The sequence below is a fragment of the Pteropus medius genome, unplaced genomic scaffold, assembly GCF_902729225.1.
Source record: "Pteropus medius unplaced genomic scaffold, Ma_sr-lr_union100, whole genome shotgun sequence".
NCBI classification, from domain to species: domain Eukaryota; kingdom Metazoa; phylum Chordata; class Mammalia; order Chiroptera; family Pteropodidae; genus Pteropus; species Pteropus medius.
In genome coordinates this window covers 933132-960457 of record NW_024356336.1, presented here as the reverse complement: position 1 = coordinate 960457, position 27326 = coordinate 933132, and the positions used below count along the sequence as shown (strand labels likewise).

Here is a 27326-nt window from a genome sequence, read left to right as displayed (position 1 = left end):
TTCTTATGCAGACACATATGATCAAAAGGGTCACTTGCTCCCCGCGCTACCTGGAAAACATGCATGGCCTGCCTGCTCAAGAAAAGAGTTTCGACCTGTACGTCGTTACAAACCTGGTTTTGCTATTTCTCTGGACTTGAAAACCAACATCTAGCTCGCCACCAGTAATGGAAGATTCCTCTAGTTGCACAGGAAATAAGTTCCAATGTAAGAACATCAATTTACCTGCATGCTTATGGGGATGCTGAAGACTTCGCTGGCCTTGAGGGCTGTTTCCCTGTTGTAAGAAGAGGGCTGCTCCTTTCACCATGAAAAAGCTCTCACTTAAGCTAGAAAGAATAAAACCAGAACATGGTTAGGCTGCAATTGTGAGAGGAAAATGGGCAAAGACATGCTGCAGAGGAAAAGCTCGAGTGTGGACAAATGGCATGTAAAATTCAAATGGGATAAAACAGCTTTTAGAACAATTTCACATAGTATTCTTCCCAAACCTTTGATACAAGCTTGCTAAGGAGAGTTAGCGTGTTGAAATAATGCTTCTGCTAAAACACCCAAGGTTCTATGTGGGCTCCTCCAGGGCCAAGAGTTCCTCCCTGCAGGATACTGTAAAGGGATCTCACTGTTGTACCACAGCTTCTAAATCTAATCAGAGAGGCCGACACTCTGATTAGAATGGGGGTGATTCACTTTGTGAATTTTTCTTACTCTTGCTGTTGATCTGTTTCTAACCCCCTGACTTTTAACAACCTCATTGCTTCCTGGTGCCTGCCTTTGATGGAATACAAAGAAGAAGAAATTATACTTTCACTATTTATTTGCATCTTAAGAAAAGTGGATAGCTGTTGACTTGTGATTTAACTTAGTCAAGGTTACTGTGCCCACTACTGTTTATAGAAAACCTTAAGTCGACCCAATGAATTTCTCAGCAAAATGAATCTTTGGCCTTTTTTTATTTTAGCTATCAATAACATTTATATTAAACCCGCGACTTTAAAAACTGCAATTAAAATTTTTTTCACTTTCATGATTAGGCCATCAAAAAAAAATCTTTATGCAGAAATTAAGACTATCCATTGAAAAACTATAATTAGCTATTGTTGCTAATTATTCAAAAATACCACCAACTCTGAAAGTTACCCATAAAATATACCAAAATTATTAACAGTGTTTTTTTGGGAGTTGGACTACCTATGATCATCTTTCTACCTCCTAGTATCTTCCCAATCTTCTATATTGAGCAAATATTAACTTTGTTAAATGATTTTTTTTTTTGATTTTCAAAGTAATACAAATCATATACTAGATGTTATAATGAAAAACATCTTATTTTTATTAATTTTGTGGGAAAAGATCTCAATTTAAGTTTTAGGGAACTGTAAAAATCATTAATTCTCTCTTGAACAACCAATTAACATATAAATGATTCAAAGGGAAACTCTCCAAGAAAAAGCAGTACTTTTTTTGTTTTAACAGAAAGCAAATCAATTCCTGATACAAATACAAGAACATTTTCTACAATATAATAAAGCAAGATCACCTTTGCCCCAGATATCTAATGATAATGGTTAAAGTTCTAATTCTAGAATAAAAAACTCTGCTAAGTCTAATATATAACTCTAGGTACTAAGAAAATGCAGCAAGCAAACTAGCATTTAAGTCAGCTGCTCCTGGAATCAGAAAAATGGTTATCTTCTAGAATATTAAGTCCACAGTAAAATCTATTATTTTCCTAATTGAATTCCCATGCTAAAAATAGTGATTGCTCAAATATCAAATAAGGCTTAGTTAGTTCTGCCTTTCTTATCCGGGCCTTTGAATTATTGATAACTGGCATTACAGATTTCACAAATACTTTACATCCGTACAACACTTCTTCACGTATTATCGCAAATGTACTGCCAAGTTATCCTTTCCCATCTATTAGTCACGTGTTTGTGCTGCAAGTTTCAAGTGCTGAGAAGCCCAGGATTATAAATAATGAAAGAAATGAGAGCACCCTTTCTTTGCGGTCTCACTCTCACCCATGGAAGGCAAGAAGCTCTTTAGTACTCATCTGGCCAACTTAAAATCCAGGTTATCTTATTTTAGCAGGCTGCAGAATCACCCAACACTTTTCTACCCTTAAAACTTGTCACCCTCTCCTTTAAAATTTTACAATCAAGTTTGTTTTCAGAACTATTCTGTTTTAGACACAGATCACTTAACCACTTATTTGCGTCAAAATTTGAAAGAGCTGCCCAAGGGACTCCAAAATCCAGGAAATTTAAAACAACAATCACTTTATCAAAGCAGGCGAAGACATCAGCTTCTTTTGTTCATAAATTTAAAAAAAAAAAAAAAAAGGGAAAAAAATATCCATACTGACCAGAAACCAGAGCACTCTGGAAACAGCCAGCCATTATCGGTGACCTTTGCCTTGAAAATCATGGGCAAAAATTCCCTTGGTTTCCCTTACACTTCCTTTGGAAAAAAAGGAGAACAATGCAAAAGAATAGGCTGGTTTTGTCCCGTGATCACTGACAAGGCCAGTTGTTCCTCAGTGTTCTTGAGACTGATGAAAACTCAGAGCCTTCCATCTACACATGAAGTTGCGGGGAGCGGAGCGATATGCAGGAGGCCCAAGATCGCTTTGCCTCTGTCTTCCTGGTCAGAGGCATTTACTGGAAAGAGTGAGACTAGACGTTGCGGGGACACCCAGAGAACACATTATCCCAAGTCTGTGCCATTGTCCTGCGTCTGGGGAGACTGTGAGAGGATACAGCACGAGGATGACCACACAAACTGACTCGCGAGGTCAAGAGGCCGCAGAGCATGAGCAGTCACAGGATTTATGAAAACAAGATGCAGATATTCTTCATGACCCTGTTTCCCGTCTTCTGAACTCAGGGCCCAGAGCCTCACGCACCCTCTGGGTGGCTGATGCGAACACTATTTCCTGCTGCCAGCGCTCCATGGGGCTTTCTTTGTCAGGCTTCTAATACCGAGAGGCACTGTACCCTGATTCATGAGTTTCAAGGTGCCCTTTTGGGGAAGGAAGTCCTTTAACAAATCCATTTTGGTGGTGACACATGCACTATCCTAGGTACTCAGGGCTAGGAAGCACAAATCCACAAACTACTCTTCCCAGCTACAGAAAAACAAGCCTTCTCCCAAAAGATGCTGGTGTCCTAAAAGAGGGCGACTAAATTCCAGAAGGCCAGACTCAGACAAACAAAATGTAACTGTTTTCCTCCATCGCTTTAAGAAAAATCTTGATGGGGGATTTAAAACGAATTCGGCCCTTGCCCTCCCAGCCCCCATCCTCAACACTGTTATAACCACAGTACAAACGTGTTCTCACATGGTTACTGCCCTTTTAGAAGATGACATGAGATTAAAGTTTCTACAAGGCACTGAAAAGAGATGAAAACCTCAATTGAGGCTTCTCAAAAAAAAAAAAAAAAAAAAAAAAACCAGCCCTCAGAGAATAAACAGCCAGAATCACCCAGACACAGATACGTGGTTAAGAAAAAAAAAAAAGGGAACCAGAGGTGGTGATACATACTAATTTGGTCTGGAAACCTCTGAAGAGCAGAAGTAGGGAGGTGGCTGAAGGGAGATGCAGAAGTCAGTAAAATAAAAAAGGTTCATGACTGTCATAGTCGCATCTCGAACCGCCCGGAGCTCCTGCCTTCCACCCCTCTGGAGAAAGCAGAAAGGTGAGGAAGAAGCTACAATCCTTCAGCGAGGAGTCATCGTCCTCAGCTGACGTTCCCACTCTGAAGGCACCCGGCTCTTGTGGAACTCTCGTCTTCCCCTGATATTTGGGTTAAAAAAGGCCCTTGTCCCTGCACATCTTGATGAAAGAGGGCCATTCAGAGGGAGCAAAACAGCTGAAGTTCCTCTAATCACTTTCCTCCCACGGCTGTTCTGCAGGCCTCGGGAACAAGCAATAGGGTGTGTATTAGAAATTGTGAGGGAAAACAGCTGGCTGCCGAGACGCAGATCCCAAGCAAGGAGGACCCCATTCTTGTTGCAATCGACATATTGAAGGATTTCTATTTCTTTCAAATCACCATCCATTCACCCAACAGTGACTGTGGGCAGCTGCCACAGTTATTTGGTACTTTCAAAAGCACTTTTACATTCTGGAAATTCTTCAGTCATGCTAATCACTACTTGAGGAGGCAGATAAGGGATGTTGGAGAGGGGGGTGCCATTCCAGGTAGAGGGAACTGCATGCGCACACATATGAGGAGCTCTGAGACCTGCACCAAAGTGCTCAGGACAGTCTGCAAAGGTAAAGCAGGCCCAGGTCCTGGAGGGCCAGGTACGGGACCCTAAATCCCACCTGGCAGGGGCCAGCCAGGAGCTGTCTGTTTTTAGCACTAATTTATGTTCTATTTATGTATGTTGTAATATACTTTCAGTTGATGAAATAAATTAAGGATATGAATAACCATAATGCAGGGCAGAACGGGATAAGTACCTTAAGAAACAAACCCTGCTCGTGTTTAGAAGAGGGAAGAGAGAGCATCTAACTGGTGGATTTTGGAACTTTTTGGGAAAGAGGCAGCACTGAGTAGAGACTTAAGGGAAGATCTTATCTGGAAGTTTCCTTTAACTCCGAAATAATGAATTAATTCTCATAAGAGGATTAAGTGAAATATACTACAATTATTCTTATTTTGAGGAAACTACAGCTTTCCCAGGAGCATAGGTCTTTATGAGATGAGACTAGACTCAAATCTGTCTCTACCACGCCCACCTCCTTAAACCGTGGAATGCCCGTCATCCCTACCCACCCAGAGCAAAATCAGAGCCGTTACTCTGCCCTCGCCTCTGCCCAGATGGCTAAATGCAGTGTGGCTGCTTTGGTTCCACTAAAACACAGACCAGTACTGGCGCACGGTCTGTTAGGAACAGGGCCACTCAGCAGGTGAGCAGTGAGCAAGCAAGCGAAGCTTCACTTGTATTGCATCTGCTCCCCAGTGCTAGCATCACCGCCTCAGCTCCACCTCAGACCATGAGGCATTAAAGTCTCAGAGGAGCACCGATCCCTGGTGCCAAAAATATTGGGGACCGCTGCGCTAAAGCACACATCACTGAGAAGTCAGAATACAGACTCATCTTCAATGCTTGTCCCCAGCATGTAAAAGCATCATGTGCAGAAAACGAAGAGAAGGAATCATTCAAGGAAACAGAGTCCTAGGAAGAGAAGCCTTGGCATCAGAATTCTTCCACCGGCCCTGGGGACAAGCTTAGAAGAACCACTGTGACCACCCTGCCCACAGTCGCCTTCACAGTTATGGGACAGGACACATCATGCAATCCTTCTGGACTGAATGAGGATCTTGAAGAGGTCTGTGGGTAGCATAGCCGTGCTGGTCAAGAAGCCACTTCTCATCAACAGTACTGTCATTTACAGGGCACCTGCCACATGGCACCGACTGTACCAGGCACCTAGCTATGCCATGGCACCTAGAGTTCCCAGAGCTCTGCAGGGCAGACATGATTTTCTTCAGTAGACAAATGCAAGAAGCCAGTCAAGCTCCTGAAACAGTCTCCAGGGATAGAGGGAGCAATCTCATTTTTAATCAACTTCCTTAGTGATTCTGGTACACATCAAAGTTTAAGAAAATAAAATGTACTGGTCTGGGAATCCACATTTCTGTGTTCTAATTTATGTTCTACTATATGTATGTTCTGATATTCACTTACAGGGTTCTGTTCATTCATTCGAATAGCCAAATATTTGCACACTAAGGAGTGCAGTGCTAAGCCAAGGCTGCCCAAGTGTCCAAAGGGCAAAGGTAGCAATCCTTTAAGGGATGGACATATGTTTGGGTGGTTTGGGTGCGTGCCATGCCACTTAAGACACTTAATTCCTTGAACAACAAAAACATTAGGGATAGAAACATGATACTATAGAATATTATGCTAATGCCCCTGATTTCCACCTCTGGCTATTCATCTGAAGAACCTAGGAAACTTCTAAAATATATTCACGCTGAGGTCTAACTTTAACTGATTCTAATTCAAAAAGTCTGCAGTAAGTCCTGGCATCTGCTTTTTTAAAAAGTTCAAGTGCTTCTGACACATAGCCAGAGTTAAGAACCTTTGAACTTCACAGGTAACGGATGATACCGAGAAAACTGGCTTCTCCCATGGGCTTCATAAAAATACCTTACACATAGTAGGTACATTATAAATGTTTTCTGCTGGAGAAAGATAACACCAATGAAAACACACAGTCCTCTCAGAAGGAGAGTAACACAATTAGGCACAATGAAGCGGGGTCATGCCAGGTCAAAAAACAAAATAATACCCTCTTGGAAGCAGCAAAACAGGTTAGCAGATAAGGGCCCATGCCCATCTTCTACCAAATACCTTCACAGTCACAAGTGTTCTTGCCTTTGAAAGGCAGCCCTGCGTTACAATGATATGAAATGACAATAACAACAACAATGACAGATCAGACCTTTGATAAGTTCTGCTGTTGACAAAGCACTCTAGCTAATGTCAACTCATTTGATCTTCTAGACACTCTTCCAGATGGACTGAGCAGGCATTATTGTACTTGTTTTACAAATGAGGAAACACAAAGTTACTTAAATGGTATAATTTCTGACACGACATCTCACACAAAATCAAAGAATATGTGCCTAAAGTTCAGGCTCTGAAAAAAGCCTCAAATTGGCCGGACTGCTTGAAATGAACCAAACTAATTTTACAGGGACAGAACTAACCCTCGATTGCACTCAGCTCTACACAATGATTACTGAATGGACTATAGTTCATCCAGCAGACTTGACAATTCTAGAAAAGAGAGAATGAATGTAAAGTTGTCACCACAGAAAAGGTGGATACCACTTAACACTCCCAAGGGGAAGTTCCGTTAATTCCATTAGATTAACAAATATTTTCCATGCCTGGTCTGTGCTAAGCCCTGGGAATTCAGAAATAAAATGGATCCAGTTCCTGTCCTGGAGCAACATTACATTCTAGTGGGCCAAACAAAGGACAGTAACCACAACGTAATGTAGCAGTTTGCACAGTAGAGAAATGTATAAGGTGCTACAGATGCATACACACGTCGGGGAGATGCCCAGCCCCGCCTGGGGGTTCAGGGACATTTCCCTGTTAGAAACACCACCAATTTGGGCCTTGAAGGATCAATAAACAAAGAGGGGTACAGGGAGCAGGAGAGTCAGAAGATTACGTTACACTATAGTGTACTACAGTCAGTGAACAGAGAAAGACTTGGTCTCTCTTGTAAAAGGCCCCACTGTGAATTCATAAATGTCTATTCTGGTTTATAAATCAGTTTTTTATAAATCTGGTTAGCATAAGTTGGTTTCTCAGAACGTGATCAATCCTTAATAAACTCAAGTTTCAGAATGCGCAAAGCTGAGAACCAAACTTTGGGCTTATGATTGAGCCACCAATCTGTCAACCTAACAAGTTCTCAGCACCTAAATGCCTGGTACACCACAAGCGCTCAATGAGTGCTGTTTTACGTAAATGATACCTTCGATCTGAACGGTGTTTTATAGTTTACAGAGGGCTTGCTCCTATATTTTTGCTCTTAATTCACACAGTTTCATTCTTCTGGTAAAAGAACTAAGACAGAAGATAAATGACTTATCTCTGATCATATGGCTAATAAGGGGCAGAACTGGACTGAGAGGCTCCAAGTTCAGGCCTCTTCCTGCAGAATCCGTAGGTCAAAGGGCAGGACAGTCTGACCTACAGCAAAAGTAGCAGTAGGTAAAGCTGGATGGATACAGATCTACCTCAGAACCACTCCTGGTGATGGTTTAGACGGATTCAGAACCCCATTCCTAGCAAAGCGAAGTTTATGAAGATGTAAAGAAGATCAAAGACTTACTATGTGGAGTAAGCTAAGACTGAAGGCGGAGACAGAAAATCACTTTCATTGCTCTTTCGCCAGTTCTTCCTTCATTTCAAACTCATGCTCAAAGTCACAAAGCCCCTGAGTTGTACCAAGGCCTTGCTCTTTTTTTTTTTTTTTGTGCTTCACAGTGCTATTTGGCAAGGTCTTGTTCCAAACACATAAGAAAACAAGTAACTCACCTGACACACCTATCAGCTAGAACTCCCAAATTGTTCCCCTAAACACAATATGTTGAGAACTTCGGGAATGGGGTCACAGGCAAGAAATGCTGGCAGGGCTCATTACAAATGTCTTTGCTGCTGGGGCATGTATTGTTTGGCTAGAGGCGTAGGCCTCTCTCAGAGAGAAGGAATGTCCAGAAGTATTTCAGACAGTAAAAGACATTCTCTGAAGCCAGCTACACAACTTTCCTTCATACCAATGGGTAGGAGCAAGCAGCTGAATATTCTAGGCAAGTTTGCAATAGCAGGATTTTTCTCCTGCATAAATAAGAGAGTAAATGATGTGCCCTGAGTTGGCTTGATAAACCTTAGGATAGTTCTTTGATGGCCCCTCAAGAGCCCTCAGACCGCATCTGTGGAAGCTACAGCTAGTTCCATCCTCCTCTGTACATCTGGTATACCAGGATCTAAGCCCCCTTAAAGCAGAAGGTATAAAAGCTGCACAATGCAGGAAATGCAATGGCAGCAAAGACAACCTAGCCGGCCAGAAATAACAGGCACATGAAGAAAATGTTTATGAAACAACTCAAAAATTCTAAGAATGGACTGTCTCAACTGTCCCAGGTTCGTAGCCCTTTCTTTGGTATGTAGCTCCATTCCATATTCGTTGGTCGCCAAGTCCCAATCTTTCCAGGGGCCCCTTCCTTCCCAGTACCTCCACCTCCACTTCCGTCCTGGCCCTCCTCACCCCCGAGAGCCATGCAATAACCACTGGGCCCCACTGTGTGCCTGGCTCTCTGCTGGGTACTCAATGTCCCTGCAGGGCCGTGCTGTCCAAGAGAATGGACATGTTCTCTACCTGTGCTGTCCAATATGGTAGCCACTAGCCATAGGTGCCTACTGAATATTTAAAATGTGGTGAGTATGGCTGATGAACTGAATTTGTCATTTTATTTCATTTTAACTAAATTAAATTTTTAAATAGCCACATGTGGCTAGCAGCTCTGAAGTAGGACAGCGCAGCTCTGGGAGCTTTCGGCCTACTGAGAATCAGGGCAGGGACCTCTGGCCTGTAACCCACCCCACGCAGTCCCTAACCACAGCCCTTGTTACATTATTTTCCAGCTGCAGGACTTTCAATGACGTGACCTTATCTATAGGTCAGAGTCCAAGCTTCATGTGCCAGCTTTCTATGATAGCCACAATTAGCCCTTATATGTCACTAACCTAAATTTCATTCACCTGACAACCCCTGACTTTAAGAAGCTTATAACACAATTAGAAAAGTAATTTATAGTAAAAACCTTTCTTGTATTACTTCTCACACTATTTCTCCCATACTCTACATATTCTCTGCTCTATTCCTACCTACATCATTGTCCTTTTAAACTCTTCTATTCTGGGTCTCTACTCACAGCCTTCTCTCTCTCTCATCTGCCTCCCCACATCATGCCAATCTTCCAACTTCATGCTTTCTCCCTCCCCACCCTAGCTACAAGCCATTGGCTCTTCCCTTCCAGCATTTTATAGCACCTTCCCTCATTCTTCAGGTAAGGAAACAGGTTAAGAGGTTAAGTCACAGGAACCCAAGCCCCTGATTCCTAGACTGTGTTCCTAGACCTACTAACTGCTGATGAAGTTATCTTCATGTCAGTAGATTTTAACTTCGCAATGGGACTCGAGGGCCAGGACACATAATTTTCAAAATCTCCTTCCCTGCCTGACACATAGTAGATTCTAAGTAAATATTCATAAATTAACTGACCGAGCTGTTTCCTCTCCAGTCTTAAGAGCATTTCATGACTAACTCATCTTGGTAATCTCTGAGCTGCTGGAACACTGGGCGCTCACCACACATAGGATGACCTGGACAAAAATGGCTTACCACATAAATGCTCAAAGTGGAGTTATAGTCACCTGGTGGTCAGGTCCTCTTGGCAACCAACTACTTCAAACAACACAATAGCTAAGTTCCCCACATCACCTTGAGTGTCTTTGGTGCTGGGGCCATCTGCAGACCCTTCTCAGTGCTCACAGGATAGTGTGCACTCAGTGAACGTAACACTTATAATAAACATCATGCTGGAGTGCCATGCTAGACACATTACACATAGAACCTAACCTAATCCTCAGCCTCCATCTGTGTTTTTTACATAGGGAAACTGAGGCTCAGAGAGGTTATGTCGCTTGCCAAGTTCACACAGCCAAGAAGCAGAGAAGCCAGGAGAGGGAGCCAGGAGTCTGACTCTGAAGCATTGTACATCTGCTAAATTAACACCTCGGGAAAACACAGCATCAAAAAAGTCCATTTTTCTTCTCCAACAATTCAGACCTAAAACTATTTTGTGGGCAGAGAAAGGTGGGCATCTGAGTTAGGGAGGGGTCATGGTACTTCAAATTAGGGTACTTGATGGTGAGCAGGGTGAGGAAGCCATCCACGCAGGGGAGAGGTGGCTACAGAGATTGGAGGTTGGCTGCTGACAGGAGGGTTGATTAAACAGGTAAATATTTTAGGGACAACTAGGAACCATGTTAAGAGAAGGTAATTACAAATATGGAGAGAAAACTAGAATGAACTCAAAGGTGTTGGATCAGAATTGAAGGTATCAATCAGTCTGAATGTGTACGTTTCAACATATTTAAACAGATATAGAAATAAACGTAGACGTGTGTGTGTATGCACACACATATACATATTCCCTCATTCTGCCCACTGAGAAAGCCTGAGGATAGCACCACTCCAGTAGTAATAAAGCATACCTACCTCAGCTGCTAAATTCCATTTTCCACTAAAAGAAACCAATGATCGATCCCAGGGATGGGTTACAGAAAGTACAAGATAAGGCCTGGAATATCTGGTATCAGAAAGCAAGAAAGTGCTTAAAAGATAATGTAGACATTTCAAAAGACACGGAAACCAGCTTGAATAAGACCCCACTGGCCAAATCAGGAACAATTTGAACTTCGAAGTTGATAATACAATTAACCAATTATTAACCAATGAATAAAACAGACAATGAGTCCATAAGATATAAATAAACAAATAAGTTGGCAGGAGACAGGATATTAACATAATTTCAAAGTATCCCCCTAAGAAATACTTCTTAATAATAAAGGGAAAAAGAATAACGGTTCAGTAGAGAAGCCAAGCAAAGTGAATATCACCAGTAATGGGACAAAATGAAACCACGTGCAATCTGGTGGGGATTCTATGAGGACACAGCATCGCTCCAGTGCTATTCCTGCCAAAGATGCACGACCCGAATCTAATTACGAGGGAACGTCAGACAAACCTAAACTGAGGGACATTCTACAAAATGATGGGCCTGTCTTCTTCAAAGGTGTCCAGGTCACAAGAGTCAAAGAAAGTCTGAGGAATGTCCCAGACCGAAAGAGACTTGAGAGAGAGAACAATTACATGCAACGGGCAATCCTGAATTGGATCCCTCTACTACAAAGGACATTACTGAATTAAATGGTGGACGCTGAATGGGGTCTGAGGATCATCTGGTAGTAATGTATCAGGGCCAATGGCCACTGGACACTGGTCACTGGTCGAGGGTCTGCTCTTTAGAATGTCCTTATCTGTATTCAAAAAGCATTAGGCTGGCAATTTACTCTCAAAACAGCTCAGAAAAAAATTCTTTGTACTGTATTTGTAACTTTTCTGTAAGTTTTTACTGTTTCAAAAAATTTTTTAATTATTTTTTTAAACTCCACTTACTTGGATTTTGCTAAATACAACTTATTTTTTATTGGCAGGTGATAAAAGCTTAAGACCATTACTGGTTATTGCAACTGGCATACTTCCTGGCTTTCCCCGTCCATCCCTTGGATAGTTTGACCCTCACCAACCAAGCTCTCCCTGCCTTAGGACCATTTTCCCTCTGCGCTTTTCAGAATGGAAGCCATCTTATTTCATTTACTAGGCAGTGGAAAATGATGGAAAATGATGAAAAATGATGGGAAGCTTTGTTCTCCCAGTTTTTTTTTTCCATAATCCATTTTTAATAAAAAAAATGCACTCAATTGGAAAATTACACATGAAATACAAAGGGAATGCAACTTTATATATGTGAAGTGTATGTGTCCAAAATCTGGACACACACACACACATAGCCCTGGCTCATGTAAGACCTAATTTTAACATTTTCCTGTTCTGAGACCATGCTTTGGAACAGCAGGGGGCCAACCTGCCTGTGTGAGCCTCCCATTGTGAAGGGCACGCAAAGTCAGGATGCTGCAGGCCTGCAGGATGTGACTCAGCATCCTGTTTTCAATATTTGGGGCAGCCAGCAGCTTTGGCACCAAGCATTGCTGCTGACTTCACCTCTCAAGACCACAAATACCCAGGCTAATTGGTGGGATGGGCACACAGCATCAGCTCTCTTTTGGGCCTCAGCCCACAACCTGAGTGTCGGCCCATCACACTGTGTTTCCTTATGAACACCCACTATTTATCAAGATTATCTATCAGGGTTTCTATCAGGAAGAGTTCTTCAGAGGAACTGACCTGAGGTATTTTAAGGACACCAGAAATCAAGCAACTGATCTTGTTTCTCTCTTTACTTTGACTCCTAGGAAGCTCAAAGTCAGATTTGGGGCCAAAATCTGTTAACTATACTAACATTATTCCATGTATTCATATACAAACCTTCCCATGTCTTCATCTTATTTTCCCCAACTTTCTCCACGTCCCACTTTTCTCATTTTAAATTATATTGTTTTCTAAGAATTTTAAAAGTTGTTTCAAATCTCTCTGGACAGAGCTATGGTAGACACAGCACACACACATGCTACCTCCGGAGGTTTTTAAATTAACATGGAATCCTCAGCATTCAGCACAGAACCCATTACATATACAGGAACCAAATGTACATTGGCTGAATTGATAAATAAAGCAAATAACTAAATGAAAACTGCCTCCAATACCAGGTTGCTTCACAAGAGACACTTCTCCCTCCTACGGCACGTGGTGGAGCCTGTACAGGGGTGCCCAGGGCTGGGAAAGCAGATTTCCTAAGGAGCCCTCTTGCCTCAGTGGCCTCAACCTCAACCCTAAAGAGCCACTCCTAAACTTCACCTGCAACAGGCCCAGCAAAGAACAGGTAGGTGGGTCTGGACATCTGGGAAGTAACAAGTGATTTCCAGAGGCGGCAGCTGGCCTGGCTCTCTCCAAACCACACCGATGGTCCCCTCCCTTCTGACTGGGCCCAGATTTGGGGAAACGCCTTGAGAACTCTTGGCAAGTCTGCGCCAAGTCCTGACTGGGAATTCCTTCTGCCAACACAGGGTGGCCCCCAGGAGGGAGTACCAGACATTTCCTAACACGGGACCTTCAACTGCCTTCTCTGAAACAATCTTTTTAAAAATAGCTTCAAAAGTAGTCATTCAAGAAAAGAGAGAGAAAGAGAGAGGAAGAAAGAAAGAGAGACAGAGAGAGAGAAAAGAAAAAGAAAGAAAGAAAGAAAGAAAGAAAGAAAGAAAGAAAGAAAGAAAGAAAGAAAGAAAGAAAGAGAAAGAGAGAAAGAGAAAGAGAGAAAGAGAAAGAGAGAAAGAGAGAAAGAATTCTGTAAAAATAAAGGTGTACAAGACATGATGAAAGTCTGGTACAAGGTTCAACAAAACTTGGAGGAAAATAGGACAAGCATCAGTTGCTTTTTCTCTTAGCTTCTACCTGGTTGACCTTTTGGTCTTTGCAGTGAAACTGCCTTGAGTTCATCAGTGGAAGGGCAGATGGTCAGGAAGGATGGAAGGAGGGGCCCTCATTTACCACCATCAATGAAAGTAACACATGGTACTTTGTGTCAGGTGGTATCAGGCACAGACTAGGCACTACACGTGGTACAAGACTCTCAGCCTCACAAATGCCCTCAGTTTCAGGGAGAGCAGGTGGCTGGCCCAAGGTCACAGTCACGCAGGTAGTTAGGTAGTAGGGCCTGTACCCATCCAGAGGCCCTGCTCTGTCCAGGCACAGGCCTGCTTGTGTGACCTCTGTAATTTACACGGCAGTCTCGTGCATCTCACTGAGATACTTGCCAGCGAGGCAGCGAGCCTATCACCTCTGCCGTGGTAACTGCTGCAAACACTTCCCTCATCCTCAAAGTGGGAGCCCCACGGGCCAGGCTCATGGTCTTGCCCCTACCCTGGCCCAATCATTCAGCACACCTTGAAGATGGCTTCTCCTTACTTTGATTAATCCTATTTTGATTAATCCTGTTTTCTTATCGCAGCCTTCCTTGAAGCAGAACGACTCATTTGGATGTTCTCCTAGCCTTAGGAATTTTCTAATAAGCAGTCCAAATCCAGAGATCTAACCACGCACAACAAATGCCAAAGACCAGCTCAAAAGACGAGAGTTCCCTCTTTTTGAATGGCTGCTGCTGTGCACGTGGTCCTGCTGAGGGCGAGGCGTGGCTTAGGAGGAGGTGGGTCCAAGCAAAGGGTCCACTTCCTCTCAGTGGTCACACTAGTTTTCTCTGCCTCAGGGGCAGACCATAACCCTAACTCAGCTAGACACCCCACAAATGTCTGACCTTGCTCTCACTGTGACAATCAAGTAGAAACTCTTGACAGTCTGTTACAAATCTACCAAAAACGGTTAGAAGCCCAGTGCAGCACAGTACCAGACTGGCGGGTCTGGCTCTCATTCTTGGATTTGGAAGCCCTCGCCTAATCTGTCTCTTCACTTTACAAAGGGGGAAATGGGGGCCCAGAGACATTTAGTGACTTGCCTAAGATTGCACAGCAGGTGACACATCTTGGGACTCCCTCTCACAGCTTTGTTCCATTTACAAAGAGGGTGATCTCTGGTAACATCGTCACCTACGGGCATTACTAGTGTGTGCACATGCTTCCGTGGAGCGCTAAGTGCTCGGGAAGAATGAGACAGGGGCCCCGCGGCATTCTTTTGAAGTCTAAGTACTGGTGTTTGGAAAGTTTAATAAAACCTACTAGACACTGAGCAAAAGTCATTTTAAGTTAACCTTAATAATAAGTTTAATTAAGTTCTAACAGAATCAAATTAATTCTCTGCCTCCATTCTCATTCGACCCCACTCTAGGATAAGTTTTCTAACAACAAAAATATTTAACACATACTGAAGGCAAACTCTGATTTCACAATCAAATTTTCCAACAAACTGCCTGGAATAATATCTGAGATAAACTGAAACAGCAAAATAGTGTAATGGCCTCAGAATTTAAAGTTTGTATATTCCAATAATTAAAATTGAGAGCCAATGGGAGGCTGCTGCCTATAAAGCCATGGGGTTGGGGACAGGAAGGGACACGCTGAATACAAATTTGCATATCTCCTGTGAGGGACCAGAAAAGAAATGAAAGGACATGTATTTTTGAGACACAGCAACCTATGTTCAAACTCTGGCTCTGGCCTCTCACTGGCCTTTCTGAATTGCAGTTTCTTCAGATGAGGCAGGCACCCACTTTGCAGGCTCGTGGTGACAACAAACCAAGATCAAGTGCACAAAGTTCCAAATCCAGTGTTTGCACCTACAGGCACCCAATGAACAGAACTAGTATCATTATTCCCCGGGTATTCTGCCCAGGTGACCATATAGGAAGGGGAATATATGATAATTCTTGCTCTAAGTGGAGTTCAGGGAGGTGGCAGGACTTGCCTAAAGCACACAGCTCACAGTAGGACCCCTAGGTTTCAAGTAGGAAGAACTGTCTGCAAAGCCACAGTTTTTTCAGAAAAACTCACGAATGCCACTCTGCCCTCTGGTGAGAGATATGAAACTGGCAGGAGGGTTAGTAGAGATGGCTCTTGAATTAGGGGGTCGATAGCACAAGTTTTGAAGTCAAAGAGACATGGAGCATGAAAGGTCTCAGCACTACCACTTCCTACTAAATGAAATTAGGCCAAGTTACCTCTGAGGCTCTGTCCTCTCATCCAGAGAATAAGAATAAAAATGGCATCTTCCTGAGACAGGATTTTTGCATCGATGAAATAAAATAATGCACATAAGGCGACTCACAGAGCAGGGCACGTTTGAAGTATTCACTTCCATGTCTGCTATCCCTGCATTATGTTCTTAACAGCTACGCACACACTAATGTACTTGTTTACCTCACTGTCTCGTCTGCCCCAACAGAATGTCAGCCACAAGGACACGCAGGGTTTTTTGTTTGTTTTGTTCACTGCTATATTCCCAGCTCCTAGAACAGTGCTTGGCACATGGTAGGTGCTCAATAAATATTTGTTGAATGAATGGCTCATAAGCAGACAAATTAGGACAGAGGGGTATTGAGACTTATCTAACAGTACCAAACTACAGGGTGAAATTGCAGGAAAAATGTCTGTCCTTTGTTTCCTGTATGTCGTCCATGACCACTTTCAGTTCCTCAACGGGAAACCAACACAGAAGATTCCGTTTACAAGGCCTTGATGGCCCATCCAGTGCATACTGGGCATTAGGAGGGCAGAGGACAGGAAAGCCCTGTCCCTTAGCGTGGGTACGTGGTCTGGTGGGCAGGCGCCCTGTGCAGTCGCTCAAGGTCCCAGGCTCAGGGCTCCAAGAGGGATTAATGCTCTGCTGTTGCCATCTTGAAATTCTTAATTTTTTAACAAGAGGCTCTACATTTCCATGTTGTACTGGGCTCCACAAATCATACAGCCAGTTCTGCTAGTGGGGAACACTTATGTACTTAACACTACAAAGCGAGGACCAAGTCCTAAAGAAACACTAAGGAGAGAAAAAGGCTATGGGAAGAAAGGGAGGGTCATGAATCACCCACAGTAATCGGGCCCTGAAGGAGGCACAGGTAGGAGTGTTTGTTGAGTGTCCACTGTGGGAAAAGGGATTCGTGTAACTCTCACATTTAATTCCGACAAAACGGTACAAGCTGCATATGATTTTGCCCATTGGAACTGAGGCCTGCCCAAGGTCATATAATAGGCAGCTGAGGTGACAGAGGTCAGAGCCAAAACTAGGCCTATTTCTCCGTAAGACCAAAATTCAAGGAAAAAAATGTTTAAAGGTCAATGAAAATGGTATTTCAGAGGCTAAAATATTCAAAGTGGGCAGGAATCCAAGAGATGCCATGCCTCTGACTGTGGACAAGCATGTGGGTTCCAAGCGGAGAGAACACGTGGTCACTGGCATGGTGGTCAAACCCTGTGGGCTCCTGGTGCTCCTGGCCTATTCTCACGAGGGCTGAGCGTCTCCTGGTTGGCATCACCTTGACATAACACACTGCTGCTACTTCCATAACACTGAATGGAAACCTGCTCGTTTACATGAATGTTTACTTTAGCTGAGGGCATCTCAAGAACTCCTGTGGACTGAGACTGGTGGGCAGAATTCTTAAGATGGCCCAAGATCCTGACCATGTTACAGGGGCCCCAGGTGAGCCCCTATCCTGAGTGTGGTGGGACCAGGGGACAGGGTCTCACAGCTGCCTCCTGAATTGGGTTATGCTGCATGGGAAAGGTGATGGTCACTCCTGTGATGGCATTCCATTAAAGGACCCTCCTGTAGCAGCAGTTTCTCCTGTCGGCCTTGAAGAAGCAAGCTGCCATGGCTTCTAAGGCAGCAAGAAAATGAATTCTACCAAGAATAGTGTGAGCTTGGAAGAGGACCTAAGCCTCACATGAGGCTTCAGGCCTGGCCAACACCTTGACTGCAGCCATGTAAGACCTCAAGCAGAGGACTCAGCTAAACCGTGTCAGGATTCTGTGATTCAATGGAAACTGTGAGATAATGACCAGATATTGTTTTGGACCCCAGAGTTTGTAGTAACTTGTTACATAGCAATAGCTAACTGATACAGCAACCTGCTGCATAGAGCCTGGATGCAGCAGATGCCTAAGACCACCTGGCAGGCCTTAACTAGATAGATTATCAGCAGAGAAAATAAAATCCAGGCTAAGAAATCACCAAGAAAGGCAGAGAGGAACCCCAAAGGATGGACAGGCATAAGAGAAGAGATGCTGAATGGAGACAAGGAAGCCAAATCCTGCCCTACCCTGACACTACAGGGGAGGGAAAGAAAGCACAGCCACACTTCACAAGGTTATGAGGAGAACTGGGTCCTCTGGAGAATTCCAGGCCAAGACCAAAAGGGGAAGGGAACATACAGGGAAAGGCAGAGTTGTAAGGGACTTTACAGTTTACCACTAAAACCAGACAAAACAGAGAAGACAGAATCCTGCTCTGACCCAAACATTTGCTTGGGAAAGCAAGAAAAAAATGAAAAAACTCTAATGAGCATTTTTATGCACTTGACTTAGAAACACTGGATTTAAAAAAAAAAAAAAACCTTCACTCCTGATCCACACTCTGGAGACAACACAACCATATTCTCTCCTGGGGCCCTGACTGGCACACAACCACTCACATCTCGTGCCAGGCTGAGGCAGCTCCCAGGATGGCGAAGGAGCCAGGAGCTGCTGCCAGCAGGGCCATCTGCTCACCAATTCCCACAGTCTGAACAGCACGGCTTCCAAAAGGGTATTGCCGGAGGCCAGCAGCAGTCTGCACACGCAGAGAGCAGGGGAGAGGAGCAAAAGAACAGGGTCTAAGCTGCTCTGTGTCAGTCAGTTCTATTCTGGGCAGGAGATGATGAGTTCCTGAGACATTTTCCAGAAGGCCTTCAGGGAAACTGTCTGAAGTACAACATTGATTCTGCAAAGTGTGCATTCCTATTTGCATATTACAGAGATGTAGCTGGATAAAGGATTTAGGCAGCTCCGAGTCACAGAGCATCCACAGTGGTGGCACTCTCAGGGCCAGCCCAGTGAAACACGGTGGACACAGCATTTGCAGGGAGTCAGCCCCTCTAATTCTATGTTGTGCACTAACACCAATCTGAGCAAAATCTTATATAGACCAAAGGCAGCAACTGTTCTCCAAACCCATCATGGACCTGACTGTGCGAGGAGCCCCACACAAACTACTCCTGACCCCGAACCCCACGTCTTTCCTCTCCAGCTTGCTCTTTCTCATACATGTACACAATTTACTGCAGGCTCAAAACTAAGTTAATATATTTACGCTGTTAAGATGCTATGTGCAGGCAGGAAACTAAGGAGCTATCACTAAAGGAAGCGCCAAAAGTTAAGGACGATACAAAAGCATGTGTACCTGCCACCTCAGGCAGGTGTGGTACCTGAAACAGAGGGAGGAGCCAAGAGCTACTTGCATCCTCTGCAGAGAGGGGAGCTGTAAACATTGGGGTGAGAGCACTTTGACCTGGCTGTGAGGACTGCAGCCCACTGAAAAGGGAACTGGCTTAGAGAAAGAGCACAGTCAAGGAGCAGGGCGACCTCCTGTTGGGTTGAAAAACAGCACATGTAAGAGGGGGTGGGAGGAAAGGCCAGCAAGAGAGGGTGAAAGCGGAATGCAGAAAAGACTATGGGGACTGGAAGAAGCGCAGGGATGCTTTGAGATTAGCGTTGATATGTAAGTCTGGATGGAGGGATGGATTGATGTGCGGCCCGGGGTAGAACGGTGGAGGTATAAGAACCTGTCACCAGGGGGGCTGGGAAACGAGAGGGCAGGTGAGACAAGATCCAATCCCTGTGATTCGGCAATTTAGCAGCTATGAGTGAGCCAAAGACAACTTCTTGGATGACTCCACAGATGAAACTATCAACTAAGGGCGGACAGAGGGGGGAGATGAGGAAGAGGACTATCCTGCTGTCTCCAGTTTTTCTCCCTTACCAGCATCCCTTAGAAACTAAATCACGTCAGTTTACCACCAGATTCAATCTGAAGAAAAGAGAAATCTGCTCTCCCTAACTCTCCTCCTGCCGGACAAGCAAAAACCACTGACTTTTCCATACATTTTCTTCTCTAAGACAGACTTTTGAAAAAAAAAAAAGCCTGAAAATACAAATTAACACACAGATGTGAATAAGTTTCAGCCAAAGCTTACACCAGGACATCAGAACTATTCTTGTTTGGCTAGAAGGGTTAGAATGCAGGATGGTGTCCCCTGCCTAACAAGGGGGACTGAAATGTCAAGGTGAGTGAAGAGGGACTGAAAAGGGAACCTGAGAGGATAAGTTCAGAACCAGGTCCCCAACTCCAGCGTAGGGTCTCCCAGTGCTGACAGAGCCATTGGGGACATGCTGAAAGCAGTGAGGAGGGACTCACAGTGGTCATCATACTGATCTGACATCCTGGGAGGCACTGCCACGAGTTAGTGGTGGTCCTCAGTTCTGGGCTTGGCGCTGCCTCTAACCACCTGGGTGACATTAGGCAAGTTCCCTCACCTACACGTCCAAGACAGCTGATTTAACCAAACAACTAAACTGGTCGCAGAAGGCAGAGCAGTATAATAAACTCAAGTGTTAGAAGCACAGAGGCCTCACTTCAAATATGTTCCATAGGCAACTGGGGGCCTGAGGCTCCTCACCTGTGAACTGGGAAAATACCCACCCCATCCCCTTAGGGTTGTTGTGGGATTAAATATGCAAATACATAGGGCTGCTGACACACTACTTCCTTTCCCCTTGTAAGTCCTCTCCAGCTCCAAACTGTGCAGAGAAAGGGACCTTTTATTGGTACATACACATTTTCATATCACTGCTATTTGTAAATTCTTATTAACTGAAAACAATTCAAAACACTATGCTGTCAGCTAAATAAAGGCAATTAAAAAAAAATAGCTCTTTGCCCCAAAGACAATCTAAGTGAGCGATCTAACTCCTGGGCAACAGCCCTGAAGAAAGGGATGCGGGTCAAAGGGTGGAAGAGATTCTGACTCCGGGTAAGGGCTGGAGGGAGGCTGGGACGGGAAGACTAATGCCTGAAGCTGCTCTGAGGGTCCTACACAATGGTCAGCAAGCCCTTCTCCCAGGTCTGCCCCCTGAATAGCCTCCTAGGAGCATAGTTTAACTTCTTCCCCTCTCTGCCTCCAAGCAGAGAGCTGAAGGCCAGTGTTATCTACAGCATAGCCCACTACTGCCCCCACTTGGGAATCCAGCTGAATCCAGCCTTCCAGCCCTGACCAAGACCCTGAGCAACCGAAAATCCTAGGCGAAAGAGTAAATTTGCCGCTGTTGCTCATCATTCCTTGCATGTAACATTAAAATAAGGACCTGGCAATTGAAATAAGACATCTGATTTTTGCAGGCTGTTATTTCCTTTTCAATACAATCTTTGGAAATAATGTGTGCCACAATAAAAGTGAGTATTTTCCCTCCCTCAAACACACAGAAACTTCGAAAACAGGCCAAATATATTTCTACCACTTCTGCATTCTGCTTCTCAGTTTAACCAGGAGAACATCCTGCTCTCAGTAACAAATGGTTGACCCTAGTTTCTGAACACATATTTCCTTTTCTAATTAATTTTCCTCCTCCTCACAAGATGAAATCGACTTTTTTTTTTTTTTTAAAGAACAATATCCCTGAAACTCTGTTTACTTTTTTAAACTCTTAAGAGTCAGAGTTTAAGAATGGCTCTTTGGTGCAGAGGAATATGTTATATAATGAAGCGCTAAATCTTCTGTAAAACAATAAAATACCCAAAGGGAAAGCCTTAATTTTTGGCAAGGAAGAACAAAAAATGCTTTTGGTGTTTACTAGTGAATACAGCAACTAAGGATTACAGCTTCAGGAACTTTTAAAATGAGCATAGCTAAAGATTTCTCACAAGCTCACACACACAAAACCACCTTGAATTAATAAACTTAGGGGCCTGAATGTCTGTTTCAAATCAGCAATGTGCTTACCTCAAAAGGAAGACCTTATCAAAAGCAGGACAGAAATGTGAGAGCATATTACATAATTATTTTTTTAAAGCAAAGGGTAAAATCTGGAAAAAAAAACACATAAAGATGTTCATAATAGTTAAAGCAAGAGTGGCAGAATGGCAATTGTTTTCTTTCTTTTCTAAATGTTATATGATGTTTTTAAAGCTGTTTATAGCAGAACATATGCATAATTTTTAAAGAACTACTAAAAAATTGGTGGTGTTGGTTTTTTTTTTTTTTTGAGGGTTCTCCCTTTCAGAAAGAAACAAGAGTATTTCTTACCTGCTTGGAAGATTTAAGAACAAAAAATTAAAAGTCTGCTTACCTGAGGTTTAACTTTCGATCTTCATCACTGCCAACCTCCAACTACAGAGAAAGAAAGAGACTGTCACACCATAGACACCATGAGCAACAAGCCTCAGACACAAGTCTCACATTTTCTGCTCTGGAGTCCGAAAAAGATACGGATGTCCAGGAAACCTGGGTATTTCTAAACAACCGCACCCTTTCCTTACCAACCCCATTCTGCTGGTCCTTGGAGTCATTTCCACGGAGGAATTTAGAGGTTTCCCAAGGTTTATCCACATTTTTTCCACAGTATCATGGATCGATAGCTGGTAAGTGAACATTACTATCTGGCACTGTTGCTTAACACAATCGTCCAGCCCTCAGTTCTCAACTTTCCAGGGTTATTTTGGATCTTATCCTGCTTTTCTTTTTTAAGGGGAGGGGGCTGTGTTTTCAGAGAATCCATTTCCTTCTTCAAGCTAGGCCATAGCTAGGTGATCAACACCACTGTAAGCCCCAAAAGACTGGCAAAAAATTTAAAAAAAAATTTTTTTTTTAATTTAAAAAAACCATTCCAGGCAAGTCTTTCATAATGGAAAGTGGCCAGGATCAGGCTATCTGTCTGTAGGTCTCAAAAGCTCTTAGGTTCTTAAAAAGGCTTAAATGTTGAATATAAAACTTTGTAGGCAATTAGTTTATTTATATAAATGTAAGAAAAGGACATTTAATATTTTCTAAAAGTTAAAAGGCCAAGAGGGGAGGCTCTAGAAGTAACCTTGACTTAAGCCCCAATTGCAATTTTTCTTTTTTTTTCTTTCATGGAGAAAACTGAAATGAGAAGAAAACACACACACATCCCCAAACAACTATACCATTGGGAATTGGCATGTTTTGTATGTTACACAGAGGAGCCTATTGAATGGGAAAGAGAAACCTGGAAAGCAGTGATGGCTGGGAGAGATGCAAGGCTGATCGAGGACAGAAACCAGACAGAAGCCAAAAGGGATGGGAAAAGGGTACAGAGCTAATGCAAGGAGGGGTCTGGGCAGCAAGACTCACACCAGAGAGTCCTGGAGTCCCTAAATTTTATTAAGATAATGTATGTATAGTATGAAGCAGAGGCATACACTGGTGGCCAGTTAGTTCTCACGCTCCCTACCCCACACTGAAGAAGTGAAAAAATCAGGGAGTGCTTTGCTGACCACAGGGCCATGATCTTCAGTCCTGAAAGTGAAGCACACACAAAACCACTCACACAACAACCACCACAAACTTAGAAGAGAATGTTGGGTCTAACCCAGTGATTCTTGCCCTGGGACAATTTTTCTCAGCAGGGGACGCTGGGCAATGTTTGGAGCCAGTTTTTGGAGTATGCTACTGGCATCTAGTGGGTAAAGAACAGAGTGCTACTAAACATCCTACAAAACGCAAGAAGGCCCCCCACAACTGAAAATTTTGGGTACCCAATGTCAGAAATGCAAAGGTTGAGAGACCTTAATCCAACCACAAAAGAGAGACTGAAGATCTGCCCAGGGAAATTAGTCACCTTGAACATTTGTCAAAAATAACAGTGTGACAATCCATTTCTGAAAGTTATTGATTTATCTATTCTTGTGCTCTCTCCAGTTCTCACAAAGGAATGAGATAAGATTAACAGTAAAATGACATAAATGAGATAATTTAAGATTGGGCGGAGCGGGGGGGGGGGCGATGAAGAGATGAGCATTGTTTTGCTGACCAGGCTGTGATTTCCTTCTGTCCCCACACCATGCAGCAGGACAGCCTGGGTCAGGAAACAGCTGCCCTAAGTGTCTCTAACTGGGTGAAGGATTTTGATAAGTGATGAAGTGATCTGGGGGTTTGAATTCAAGACTATTTAACTCTCGGTCACTCTTTGTGATTCTCATGATGAAAGGCAACATAAGGTCAGTGATTCCAGAGAAGCAAGCTACATACGTCAAAGAACCACACACAAGAAGGAAGCCAGCCCTTTCAGATGAGGCCCAGAGAAGGGAAGTAACCCAAGGAAGGTCAGGCTAGAGGCAGGGCTGCCCAGCCCCTCGTCTCCTGACTCTGTGCCCATGTGCGTGCACTTGCCATTCTGTCTTGCTTCTTCATGCCCCAGCCCATCTGGAAGAAAGCCTTGCCTTCCAGGGGACATCCCAGTCTCTGCTCACTCACTGGGTGACTAATGCTGCCGATCTATTCAAGTCAAATAAAAGCTGGCTAAGTTTTACTCTATATTTATCAGGTCATTGGCACCTTGTGAAAATAATATTTTCTATAAAATTTAAAATTTGTCTGGTGGAAACAACCAAATGCCCAACAAAATGTGGTCTATCCATACAAGGGAATATTAGTTGGTAATAAACAGGAATGCAGTACTGACATATGCTGCATGGATAAGCCTTGAAAACATGATGCTAAGTGAAAGAAGCCAGACACAAAAGACCACATATATCATTCCATGCATATGAAATGCCCAAAATAGGCAAATTCATAGAGACAGAAAGTACATTAGTGGTTGCCTAGAGTTAGTGAGAGCGGGGTAGGGTGGGGGTGGGTGGAACAGAAGCTGTGGGTGATGATGATTAAGGGATGTGGGGTTTCTGTTTGGAGTGAGGAAAATGTTCTGGAATTAGTGGTGATGGTTGCACAACTTTGTGAATATACTAAAAACCACTGAATTGTATACTTTAAAATGGTGAATTTATGGTATGTGAATGATACCTCAGCTAAAAAATAAAATAAAAAATGTTTAATGTGTCGCAGGCAGGAATAGATCAAGTGTAACACAAAAGTTTAGAATCAGAGACCCAAGCCAAGAGACCCTCTGTATAACCTTTCTGAAGCTGAACTCTTCACTCATCTCACATAGTTTCTGAGGAGGGAACATGAGATTAAGTGCATGGAAGTACTTTGTCAACTGCAAGACAGCAGTAATAAGAATGATGTAGAAGAACAGATGTCTCTGTGGGAAGGAGACAAGCTACTGCAAGACTGACTTTTCAGTTGCAGGCAACTGGCCACCAATGTTCTTTCTCAGCGTGCAGAGGAGGGACTGTCAGAATGTTCTGTCTGCAGACAAGATAATTCATTGGTGGCCTCTCCTCCAGAGGAGGGGGCAGCCTCTCTGAAAATGTTCCTGCCAGTCCCAGCAAAACAGGCTAAAGAGCTACGCTGCCAGGAGCCAGTGGGACAGACAGGGCTGCTAAACCAAATCCAGGTCCTCATCTCTGTCCCTATAGACGCACAGAAACCTTTCCATGCTATCAGTCAAATTCCTCCACAAAGAGGCCTGAATCACCCAGACTCTGGCGGGGCCACTTCCTGGGCCTGCAGGGCTCCTCCTCCAGCTTTCTCTCCCTTCTCTAAACAGTCCACAGTCTCGTCCTCCAGCTGCTCTGTATTCAGGCCTTGCTATGGATATGAGTTTAGACCAGAGGCCTTAACCGGTTCTCCAAGAAAAGGTGGGCAGGAGTGGGGAGGAGAGGGTCCGCCCTGCAGCTGCAGGAGTGACCTGCTCAGAGGCCTGAGGCCCCAGCTTAGAAGAGTCCAGCCCAACTGTTGACTAAGAGGTCCAACCTCAATCGACCTCAGAGCAAGAAGCAGCCTGGTCACACGCAAACCCACAGGAACCTGCACAGAGCAGCCATGTAGCTCCAAAACGTACCCATGCAACCATAGAAACCCCAGAATCCGCCTCCACCACACAGCCAAGATGCACGGTAAACATGAAGTCTGAAATGATACTACGAAAAGGGAAAACTCAGACTCAGCTGCACACAAAGACATGACACAGTCACATAGCACCCTGAGCTCAGTTGCTGTCACACAGTGACCCAGGCCCAGAGGGGCACAGCCACAGACACGAAGAGCTAGAACTCCAAGGATGAGCAGTCAGGGAAACACTCTCATATTCACCGGGGCATCCTGGTGGCCTCTCACAGCATCATAAGCACAGTTCCCAGTACACAGGCCGGAGTCACACACAATCTCACATACACACAGCCAGGCGCTCAGGAAAAGGGCCTAGACCAGCCACAGGGTCACAAATCTCAGAACCGGAGTCTCGCACAGTCACCCAATCGGGAGTCCCAGGTGCACATCCAGTCTCCCGCACAGTCAGCCTCAGATGGGGGTCACTGTCACACACACGCACGCACACACACGCACACACACACACACACACAGTGTCTGCACAGTCACACCCAGACGGGGGTCACAGTCAGTTTCCCGCACAGTCACCGAGTCCGTTTGGGTCGTAGAGCGGCGCCCCTGACACCCTCTGTCCGGAGCTCGCCGCCCAGGCCTGGCGCGGTGGCTGGCCTGCCCCGCCGAGACCACGGGCCCGGGGCTCACCTCGCTGTTACTGGCCGAGGAGGAGGCGGCGCTGGGCGTGGGCGAGCGCTGCAGGGTCACCAGGGCCATGACTGTGGCGCGGCGCGCCGGTGCCGCCGAAGCCTCGGGCTAGAGCCGCCGCCGTCGCCCGGGCCCGGCCCGGGGCGCTGCAGGAGCCGCGAGCGGGCGGCCGGGCAGAGCCGGGCCGGGCAGAGCCGGGCCGGGCCGCCCCTCCTCTTCGCCGTCTGCCGCCCCCGCCCCCCCTGCCTCCCGCGCCGGCGCGCGCCGGGCCCGAAGCGCCGGGGCGAGGGCCGGGGCGGAGCGTGGAGCGGCGCGCGTGCGCGGCGCGGGTGCCCCAGCGGCGCTGGAAGCCTCGGCGAACCAGTCACGTTTCCCGCGCGCCCCACACACGCGCCCTCGCCTGCGTGCCAGGCCCTCGGCTTCAAACCCCGCGGCGCGCGGTCGCCAGCACGTCCGCCACCCTGCCTCCGGAGGCCAGCTGCACTGGCGACGGGATCTTTGTAGAAATTCATTCATTCATTTATGAAATATTTATTCAGCACCTACTGTCAGGCATGGAATATTGAACAGTGAGCAAATAAGTTAGGCCTGCCTTCTGGAAGTTTTACAGAGGTGAAACACATTACAATGGTCCCCCTTTACCTGAAATTTCGCTTTTCCTGGTTTCACTTACCTGTGCTCTGAAAACACTAAAAATTTCAGACATGAACAACTCGTAAGCTTTAAATTGTGCGTGAGTCTGACTAATGTGATGATATCTCAAGTCATCCAGCTTGGTCCCACCAATAATTGAATTATCCCATTGTCTAGAGTGGCTCCCTGCCTGTTAGTCACTTAGTCATCAGTTATCAGATCAACTGTGATCAACTCTTTCAGGATCACAATGCTAGTGTT

General features: G+C 44.7%; 1 protein-coding gene across 1 annotated transcript in view; it reads right to left on the bottom strand.

Moving 5' to 3' along the window:
- The window catches only part of SSH1 (slingshot protein phosphatase 1), a 56836-nt gene extending 30335 nt beyond the window's left edge, over window positions 1-26501 (bottom strand). Inside the window, exons 1-3 of the mRNA XM_039861959.1 lie at window positions 26433-26501; window positions 22108-22148; window positions 226-329 (exon numbers count right to left, since the gene is read on the bottom strand). Coding sequence (XP_039717893.1) covers window positions 226-329; window positions 22108-22148; window positions 26433-26501 — 214 coding nt within the window. The remainder of the gene's footprint in view (window positions 1-225; window positions 330-22107; window positions 22149-26432) is intronic.
- Window positions 26502-27326: the final 825 nt, after the last annotated feature.